This window comes from Alexandromys fortis, unplaced genomic scaffold (genome assembly GCF_014885135.2).
Source record: "Alexandromys fortis isolate MF-2015 unplaced genomic scaffold, M_Fortis_MF-2015_v1.1 scaffold_7, whole genome shotgun sequence".
Classification (NCBI taxonomy): Eukaryota; Metazoa; Chordata; class Mammalia; order Rodentia; family Cricetidae; genus Alexandromys; species Alexandromys fortis.
This window is the reverse complement of record NW_026067920.1, coordinates 21,635,254-21,646,208: the sequence shown is the minus strand read 5'-3', so window position 1 is coordinate 21,646,208 and position 10,955 is coordinate 21,635,254. Positions and strand designations below refer to the sequence as shown.

The window sequence follows — 10,955 nt, the reverse complement described above, 5'->3', positions numbered from 1 at the left end:
AATTCTGATGAAATGCTTGCCAGGTACATGTAGGCCTTAAGTTCTAATCTCCAGTACCACCTGGAACAGCCAGGCAAGGGCAACCTGGTACGGGTAGGATGGGCTAACCTGGTACAGGCAGAATGGGTTGGATGGGGTAACCTAGAACAGGTAGGATGCAGTAAACTGGTATGGATGGGGTAACCTGGCAAAGATACTTTGGACTATCTGACAGAGCTTCCCGCCCCAGAACATGCTGCATGAGTAGGAATGGAATCCCTTTCCTTCAGAGTAAGGGCCTTCTAAATAAGATCACTTTGATGTGATAAGACTTAAGAGTTACCCTCCTTGGGAGTTCATTTAGAAGTAGATATAACTAACCTTTTTTCCCTTGCCCAAAATATGTATGAACATTTATTTTTATTATTATTATTTTTGAGACAGGGTTTTTTATGTAGCCTTGGCTGGGCTGGAACTCACTCTGTTGACCAGGCTGGTCTCAAATTCAGAGACCCATCTGCCCCTGCTTCCCCAGTGCTGGGGTTAAAGCTATGTGCTGCCCTCCCCCCACTATTGGTATGTGCATGTGTTTGCATGTGTGTAGGCGTTTGCACACGCACAGGTGCAGGCACTCATAGGTCAGAGGAGAGCACTGGATTTCCTGGAGACAATCAAATGTGGTGTAAGCCACCTGCTGCGAGCGAGCGCTGGATGAAACTCCCATCCTCTGCAAGAGCAGCAAGTGCTCTCGACCGCTAAGCCACCTGTCCAGGCCCTGAAATTCCTTTAGCACAGATGAGTAAGTATGGCACCACCAAAGAAACAGAACTACTATTCAAAGTGCTTGAACAAAAACGTCTGACTTCTGAGTTTTAAAAACTCGAGTTGCATAGAAAGTGAGCCATGTTTTATATCTTAGCTGATAGAAGACAAAAATTCAGGGCTTCTGGGAAGAACATGAACCTTTATCATCACAAGCACAATTCAGGTAGCTCAGTCTCCAGCTCCCTAACAGGCCTAACCTAGAGAACAGAGACTTTAGTGTTCCCCTAAATGCAAACTCCTATGTATTTAGTATGACTGTATCAGAGAGTGGAGCCGATCTGTTTAGTCTGGGGTAGACTTATCACTTCTGGCTTCCCCATTCTCAACTGTAAAAAAAGGAACCCACAGAGACAAATTCAAATATCTATTTTGAAAAGTATTTACTTAGTTTGAATAAATTAATTGCAAATAAAAATTAAGCTACAATATATAGCCTCAACAGAAGTGACAAGAACAAACACAACACAGGACTCGATTTCCTTGCATCAGTCACAAAGCATGTGACTAGAAAACGTCAAAATCAATTAAATTTCTTTGAAAAAAGGGTAATAACCAGCAGTTACTGATACATCACAGCTAACTTATAATACAAATTTCTTGACATGCATTTCCTGAGTGAACCCAAATGATCATTTTCAAAACAAAGAATTTTGACAATCAAATGAAATAAAATAGTTCATGGCTTCTAAGTGACTTTTTTGTCTTAAGAAAATCAAAACATTGATGTAGTAAGATAAATTAAAGCTATACTACCACATATAAAAATTTGACAATAGTCAATTAAGTATTATACAATTTTTCAAACTAAAGGAAAAGAAATCAAAAGACTGAAAGATGACTTTGTCTAATCTAATATACACTGATTTCTACAAGTGTTAAAAGGGTTTGGTGTAGTGCAACTGTTTGTACGTCTGGGGCATTTTAAAAAGGCTAGGGTGAGAAGAAACTGTCTGTCAAAGCACATACTGGGATCAGAGAACTAAGAGAGCCTGCGGTGTGTCCTCCTCCGCTGCCTCAGGAGTCAAGCCCAGAGTTAAGGCTGGTCTGCGGGGTGAAGGGAGGGACTGCTGTCACTCAACCCTTTGAGCTCTAGATTCTGAGCGCCTGGAATAACCAGATACAGAGTAATTAACTAAACACTTTTTATTTCATTTTTCTAAAAGCAAATCAAGTAATTTTCTTTTCTTGTTAATTTCTTGTTAATTTCCACACTTTCTCATAGGATTTTTTTCTTTTTTCTTTTCTTTTTTTTAGAAACAGTGAACAGATGAACCACAGTTTATATCCAAAAAAATAAACTTGCCAAATGTCGCTGGCACTAAAAACAGATCAGTTACCACGGGAGAAAAATAGATCATCTAGATTAGATTGCATATTCAAAGGAGCATATAAAATGTCTCTTAGCATTAGCTTTTGTTATAGTACTACACTTGAGAGAAACATTAAGGAAAAAAAACGTTTTCCAATTAACTTCAATGTGGTTAAAAACAAACACCTCTTAGACAATGTAATTAATGTGAATCTGGTTTTATGAAATACTCTAATTCATCAAATTCCCTACTTATATGCGCCTGGGGAAGGAAGCTCTCGTCTTTCTTCTTAACTGCAAACCCTTTGAGCTATGCGCCCACTAAACTATTTCACACCAAAGTGTGTGACGCCATCATCACCATGCTATTCTATCACGACATTCTAAGGTATTTTCTATGATAAAGATAAATAGAAAAAATTAATATACATGTTGCTGTATTTTACAATGTTTGCAACAAATTGTAAACTAACATAGTTTGAACCAACAGACCCTCAGTTATACAGAACAACTCAACACTGAGGATGGGTGGTGATTCAAAAACACTAAAACGAAGGCATCAGATTAGACTATGTCTTTTTCTCCTCAAAATATAGTTTTAAAACTCAGAATTCAGAAGTCTGGAACTTTCAAAAATTCCTTTGCTTGAGTTCCCAGATTTTTCTCAGAAATTGCTATTATAAATATTTTAAAAAATTCTTCATCTTAATGCAAATGACCAGAGCAGAGGAACTTACATGGACAACGGGTTGGAAAACCCAACTCCCTTAGCTTATAAACTTATAATGCAGTCCTACAGACACTGTTAGTCTAGAGGTCCTTGGAAAATGAGTCTGATATAGCCTTGTTCACCAGCCAACTGATGTGCACAGAAGGGGCAGGCTGCGTGAAAAGTGTGAGTACCATGAGGAAGTGGGATCTGGGACCAATAGGCCGTTGTCTTTTCTGAACACACGTGCCCACAAGGGCTAAAGGCATGGGTGGGAGGGCCGGCGTCCACATAAAATCCAGCTTCACATCCAAGCCACAGAGGGACATAGGGACCAACAGACCTACACATAGGACATTCACGATCTTTTCCGTCACGTTCTTCTTTGTTTCCCCAGTTATGATAACCATGAACATGGCCGCAGTTTAGATATACCCACGGTTGTTTTTCATCGACAACGTCTTTCCTCTTCATACTGGGGAAGGCTAGTGTGTTGAACCCTACAGGGCACTGAGGTCGAGCTGCATTAATTTCCTGTCTTAAAGCTTCTAAATGCTTCAGAGTAGGAGTGTGGGAAAGGCCTTCTGCAGTACGCCAAAGCAAGGTTGCACCACAAAGGTCAATTAAGGAGCCATCTTGTAGCTGATTAGTTTCAATTTCCACCTGAAGCAGAAAAGAATCAAAACCACTTTTACCCTTGTGTTTACATTAGATCTTCAATAAGTCCCAGCAAGTGCGGGGAGGGCAGCCCTTCCAGGCTACCTGTTAGACTTAAGGAAGTTTCTATTTATGTGTAATGTAGAAATAGAAATTTCAGCAGAAGTTATGAAAATGTTGAATTTGAAAATCAACAACACATTGAATAGTAACTTCTCTTTTTCAAGACAAAAGATAACTTATGATTTAATTACCTGGTTAATCAACAAACTTAATTATTTTTAATTAGTTAAGTATAGTCAAAGACATACACAAAGAATAGATGCTTAATCTTTCCTAATTGAATAAAACACTGTCATCTAAAATTGGTGTTTGGAAGTCAGTGTTTGATGGTCTTAGTTTTCGTGTGTCAGAACTATGTCTAAGAGCTGAAAAAAACCAACACACACACACACACACACACACACACACACACACACACACACAACATCCGCTTCAACTCATCCTGTTTATTGTTGTAAAAAGAAGCTATATAGAAGCATTTACCATCTTTCCTCTCTGTTGGGCTGATCTGGTTTCTCGCAGACTGAACACATTCCCACATACTGATATTTCTCTCCATATTCCAGGCTTGGAGTCTTCTGTGAAGCCATTGCGTGGATGCATCACAAGAACACCATTAGTGGTCAGGCCATCCATCTGCCCATCAGATGTCTTCCATTTGGCAGCCTTTTCCTGTAACAATAGTGAGCTTCTATTTATATACAATTTGGAAGCAGAAACTTATGTAAAAGAATGCATTAGGAAAAAAGATTTTTACCCCAAGAAAGATGTTTTTTGATGAATCAAATCCTGCAGCATAAATCCGAGCAGTAAAAGGGGGATTGCGCTCACATATGATCCTACAGGCAAATCTTGAGATAGTGCTTTGTACTGACTGTGTGTCAGAATTACTCTGACTTCCAGGAACTGTGTCAGTTACTACAAAATCAATAGGACTTTCAGTTGACCGGCCAATCTAAAAGGAAATAAAAAAAAAAAAGAACATATAACTGAATTCAAAGAACACAGTAGATTCCATTAAGAAAGAGATACGGTTAAAAACATTAAGCCTCTGAAATTTCTAAAGCTCAAACTTATAATACTTAACTATGGAGACATCTACACCTTTGAAAACTAATCTGTCACACTCTCTGATACAGTAGTCACTTGGAGTACAGAGTTAAGTGGGAACATACAATGGAATTTCTGAAACCCTTAGGGAATAAAGAATCCAATGTGGCTGAAGTTCTTACATGGCCATAGACTTTAACCCTTTTAAGGTAGAAATATATCCACCATATATCACCCCACCTTAACAGAATACATGGAATGTGGGTAAATCTTTCATGCTGACTCCAGAGCACCATTTTAAACAAGCTAAGCTGTTGCTGGATTCCGAGCTGCCCACCAGCACCGACCCTTGTGAACGGCTGCACACAGTCTTGCTCGGGGTCTCTGTGTTAGTTTAGCAGCTCTCAGTTTTTGCTTTTGGTTGTGCTTGTTTTTAGCAACAAGCTTTCCTCGAACCACTTACTCTGATAAGGATTGAGACATCAAATAACTCAACTTCAAAGAACAGCACTTCAAAGGTACTTTGTTCCAAGGTCCCCCAAGGAGGCACAGAAAAAGAATTCTGTGTAGGCTGCAGGATTTGTCAGAGACCTCGGCACTTTTCCATTTTTGAGCAGTAAGGTCTGTAGCTGTAGTCCTCGGTGAGGCATGTGCCAGGTAAACTATCCTTAAAATGCTGGAGAGTGAGAAAGTCCCCTGCATCACGAAAGTCGGAGGGGAAAGGAGAAGTGAAGGAGACGTGACAAAAGTGTTACGTGTCACTGGTTTCAGCGGGATGTCTTGAAGCCATCAGCTCTGTAATATACTAACAGCTTAAAGATGGCATGTAGAAAATCCCAACTCTGCAAACAGGGTGCCTTTGTGTTGGGGAGGGGTCCAGCTATACAGCCCATGAAGACCTACTATTCTTCCTCTTCCTGCCTCAGTTTCCCAAGTAGCTGGAATTACAATTTTGTGCCACAGCATACATTTTTACTTTTCCAGTGGAGATAAGAGCAGACTCAAGAGCTGCCTTAAAAAGGTCACAGTCAATCCAAACTCATTTCCTGTTATTTCTATGGACCACATTCTAGCTCTAAGTAGAACTGTCAATCTTCTGCCACACTTTATGCTATTCCACTGATTGGTTATTGTCAGAAATCCTATTAAACCTGGTCAGAAGGGACAGACTAAAGGAAGAGTGAAGTCTTTCCCCATCAGAAGTCTGCACTTCACAGTGAGACTGAAGAGTACCGCCACATATAACTGAATTTCGACCTGACAGGCTCAGCATGTATGTTTTTATTCAGTTTGGAAGGCAGATAATTCATCCCTTAATATTGAGCTAATTTACTAGACTGGTTTCTGATTTTTCTTAGACTTTATAGTGCAGATATGTTTAAATTTCCATATGGATGAAGCTTATAAAAACACATTTTTAATATTGTAAAATTAACAGAAAAACAAAGCGCCAAATACAAAGGATGAGATAAATAAATACAAGGTACTTTTTAAAATTAAATTTCAAATCTGTGAGCAAACAGCTACCTGTCATCTTGATTTTTAGAAAACTAACCACATTCATTTTAAAAATTGCTTGTTAATAATGATGTGGAAAAACACTGTTACTATTATGTTATTTTTATCATGATCCAATCTTTCATCACTAAGGCTGTTGTTTATTTAGTTTAGTAAAAACAAGGAAGATAAACAAATATCATTTCTAATAATAACTGTAAAGATACTATTCTTAAAAAACAAATCTACATCTTATTTACAGAGCTAGACAAGAGATCAGTCTCAAACATATTTTGTTAATGATCAAAATTAAATACCTCTCTAGGTGTTTTTATTTAGTATTATAAAGGAAAATGAAAAAAAAAAAACCTAACTGGGACAATTTTAATTGATTGATAATAGTCAATTCTATGTAAGTTTCTTTAGAAAATCTAACATAAAGAGATAAAATATCAAGAATTCTAGTGTCTCTGGGTTCCACTGCTCTGTAATCTACCAGTATATAAAATAAATGTCAGCACCAGGTTGGTACAGAGAAAGGGAGCCAGAGGGAGAGACTTTCATTATACCTGTAGCTTTGACCACATGTGTGCTGAAAACCAAATTCCTATAGTTGATGGAAATATAGTTGATGGAAACTGAGAGGCAGGTAGGAGATGAAAGTCTGAACTATGTGCAGAATGTTTCTGGAGTTCTTGTTTGGAATAATAACAACAAACATTTACTGAGAGTTTACTAGACAGCTGCCTCAGATCTGCATATGCTCCATGCACACGCTCATGAGGATCTCCACACGTTACAGAGGAGGAAGAGGAGGCACAGAGTAGCTAAGACAAGTCTCCCAGGAACTCAGATCCTACAGCCATCTCTCTCTCTCCTTTTATATTTCATGTGTATGTGTGAGTGCCTGCATGCATGTACACACACCATTTGTGTGCCTAGTGTACTTGGAGGCCAGAAGAGATGTTAGAGCCCCTGGAACCCGAGTTGTAGGCAGTTGTGAGCCTCCTAATGTGGGTGCTAGGTACCAAATCTCAGTCCTCTGCAAGAGTAGCAAGTGATCTTAACCCTTAAAGTCAACTTTCTAGCTTCAAAGTCCATCTTTAAACAACACTACAATGACTTTTAGATATGAAGATTCAAAAAATCAATACACATTTTAAACATACATTATGAAAGTATAATATTTAATCGAATCATAGCAAAATCACCGATAATAGGTTTTTTAAATTTTTTCATTTTTAAAGAAAAAAATTATGTTATATAATACCTGAAACATATCAGTGTTGCTGTCATGAGTATATTCCACCACCACTGTCTGGGCTCGAGACAAAGTATATGATATGCTATGCTGGTCCTTGTTGCTTATTGCCTATGAATTAAAACGTTAATAGCAAAAATTAGCAGTCAATCAAATCAAAAAAATCTCTTTTCTAAAGAAAGGTAAAATATCTGCCACACACACACACGTATCTCCCTCCTGGAGTTTAGGGCAAAGGCTAGAAGTCTTTAACTTCAATTCTGACTGTGGTTTCCGCAGGTTCAGTGGTTATAGAACACTTGACAAGAACAAAAACATACACTTTAAACTCTTTTCACTTAAAAGTAAATTTAATGGAGTTGAAATCAACTACCATGTGGAAACTGAAACCTACATGCAGTATTTCTCTGGTGAGGAAAAAGCCCACAAAATTCTTGCAAGAAAAAAATCCTCATTTTTAAAGTGATGTAAAGAATTATCAAGGCCAGCCTGGTCTACAAGAGCTAGTTCCAGGAGAGGAACCAAAAGCTACAGAGAAACCCTGTCTCAAAAATCCAAAAAAAAAAAAAAAAAAAAAAAAAAAGAATTATACAGGTAAGTCAGAATTATCAGCTCATTTTATAATCCTACAGACGACAAGTGTTTATGATACACTGGACTGGACCAGATACAGAAAAATTTATAGGATGATTAAACATTACAAGATGATATAGATACCATGATGATAGGCACATTTTTACTTGTCCTAAGTGGACGTCCACTGTTTCGGTTGTATTTTCAACAGAAAACAGGCATACAAAAGGAGAACAGATAAAAAGACAAGTGTAAACAAAGCAAAGAGGGGGAAATGTTTATTCTCATTTTTTAGTTAATCTGTAATAGGTAAGGCCTTTTGAAGTTTTAATATTAAAGAAATTAATTTTCAAATATCTAAAGATAATAAATACCTAAGCACCAAACACCAGATTTTTGCAAAGCTTAAAAGTGCTACTTTTCCATGTCACTTGTCTGTGGGTTACTCTGAGACAGGATCTCTTTACATGGCCCTGGTTGTCCTGGAACTTGTTATTTAGATCAAGCCGGCCTCTAATTTACAGGTTTTATGATCTGCCTCTGTCTCCTGAGTGACGGCATTAAAGGCATGAGCCACCACAGTAGGCTTCTGACTAGCTTTGAATTAACTCTGGATCCTCCTTAGTTTTCCATGGGCTGGGATTATATAGATGTGGACAATCAATCAGACTCTGTCTTGTGCACAACCCTTATTTATTTATTTGCGAATGTGTGTGTGCTCGCACACACGTGGGAGTTAGTTCTCTCCTCTCGTGATCCAGGGGTCCAACTTAGGCAGTCAGGCATAATGCAAAGTTCATTAAATCACTGAATGATCTTGGTGCCTCCTCCTACTTTTTTTTGTTCTTAAAATAAACTCTGAAATATAACTGAGGCTACCCTCATTCCTTTTCTATGTCCCTTTCTTTAGAAGTATCCATCCTCATGAATGCAATACGGAGAATTATTATTTATGTATTCATACGTATAATTGTTTTCACCTGTTTTAAAATCTACAGAAACTCTGTATTAAGAGAATAAATTTTCAAATAATTGCTAACTTCTGGAATTTTTTTTAGGGGAGCAAGGGAAGTAGACAGGGTCTCAAGGTGCTATCCATGTTGATCTCCAACTCTCCATCCCACCTTAGCCTCTGGAACAGAAAATACAGGTGTGTACCACACGACAGGGCTGACGTTAGCTTTGTTGTAGTGGATGTGCTGGGATCGAACACTCAGGACATCACACACTAGGAAACAGCCCTACCACTGTTCTGAAGGTTAACTCTTAAGTTCTAGAGTTTGTGGATAATGAGGCTGTAATTATTTTTTGGCTATTACTAAGAACTACATTGGGGTATGCCACTGAAAGTCAGGGTTTAAATCCATCCTAGATGATTGCCAGATGTATAGAAAAAAATTCATTTTCTTTAAGATATATGAAAAATCTTAAAATTTGACATTCATCAATTTTCAATCCCTGAGATTTTTGTTTAAAAAGGAGCTAACGGTGAAAACATGAAGGACAAGATAATATAAAAAAATTGAGAAAGTAGGGCTGGGAGATATCTCAGTGTTAGGGAAGCAGAGGCAGGAGGACACCTTGAGTTCACTGGCCGGCTAGTCCATCTAGGTCAAAGACCTCCAGGTTCAGTGAGACCCTGACTCAAAAACAAGATAGAGAGTGACTGGAAAGCCACCAGATGTTGACATCAGGCCTTCACAGGCACACACACAAACACGTTTGCACACATATACATGCATGAGCACACACGAAATGAGAAAGTATTATATATATATTTCCCTTGACAGTGGTCTTCAACTAGAGGTATTATGTAGCTAAGAGGCATCTGAAAATACTGAAATACTTTTGGCTGTCACATGATGCTAGTGATTAAATGACTTCTGGTGCATATGGAACCAAGAACTTAAACACTGTAACATGTGGGACAGTCTTCATACTGAAGAACTGGTATATTCCAAATTCCGAGAGCGCTTCCATGGGTAAGTACTACAAAGAACACCTCCATCCACTAAACACAATCCTCCTCTACAAAGGTACAAGAGGAAACACCTTAGAAAGACCAGCTCTTCTCACACACTCATTGGCTCTCAAATAGTGACCAAGGGAAGGCCAAATCAAGGCTTGATATCCACGCTGGCTATAAAACAAAGCTGAAATCTAATTAACTTCGGGGACTAGGCACCGAAAACAAGCAACATATACCAACTTTATTCACCATACACTTAACCACGCATGTTGTGATGTTCATGTGCACCCTAGGGCTACTTAGCTACTGATAGCTTTAAAAGTCAAGGAACTTCGTAATTGTTTATATTTGGATACCGTATAACTGAATTCAGTTTGTGTTATAAACTGGAAAGAGAGGAATTCCAAGGCAAAATGTCTAAGAAAGGCACAGTGTTTTAGAGGTCCAGCCTATAAAACTTCTGGTGAGGAAATAAACAGGGCTGGGAGGATTAATAAGGCCTGGAGGGTGAGAAGTGTGTGGTCCAGCAGGAATGCACTTCCTCTGTCTGCATTCAACCCAATGATTGCCCAGGTCCTATGAATGTTAGAAGCCAAGAACAAAATAAAAACCAGAGGACCCACAGAGCCTTAGGAACTGGGAATATTTTCTTCTAATTCCTACCTGCCCCTGGTCTGTCACTAAGGGTGGGTGGGTGGGTGGGTGGGAGAAAGAGGCAATTCCATTTGGCAGCCTTTCAAATAACATGTTTCCAAAGTCTCTTCCTCAATCCAAACAAAAGGAGAAATTTGAAACAGAAATGTGAAGCACTAGAGAATATAGACCACACAAAAGAATAGTTCATAACCTTAAGTGTCTTTTAGCCACTTAAGGTTATGCTCAACCTCCTTAGCGATCAGGGAAATGCAAATCAAAACATCTTTGAGATATCATCTTACACCTGTCAGAATGGCTAAAATCAAAAACACCAATGATATCCTTTGCTGGAGAGGTTGTGGAGAAAGGGGTACCCTCATCCATTGCTGGTGGGAATGCAAACTTGTGCAACCACTTTGGAAAGCAG

The 10,955-nt window shown here is 38.6% G+C and overlaps 1 protein-coding gene across 1 annotated transcript in view; it reads right to left on the bottom strand.

Annotated features, from left to right (window-relative positions):
* Window positions 1-1,167: 1,167 nt before the first annotated feature.
* Window positions 1,168-10,955, bottom strand: part of Peli1 (pellino E3 ubiquitin protein ligase 1) — a 54,664-nt gene continuing 44,876 nt past the window's right edge. Inside the window, exons 4-7 of the mRNA XM_050141124.1 lie at window positions 7,360-7,461; window positions 4,300-4,497; window positions 4,026-4,214; window positions 1,168-3,485 (exon numbers count right to left, since the gene is read on the bottom strand). Of these exons, the coding sequence (XP_049997081.1) occupies window positions 2,919-3,485; window positions 4,026-4,214; window positions 4,300-4,497; window positions 7,360-7,461 (1,056 nt within the window). The 3' untranslated portion in view covers window positions 1,168-2,918. The remainder of the gene's footprint in view (window positions 3,486-4,025; window positions 4,215-4,299; window positions 4,498-7,359; window positions 7,462-10,955) is intronic.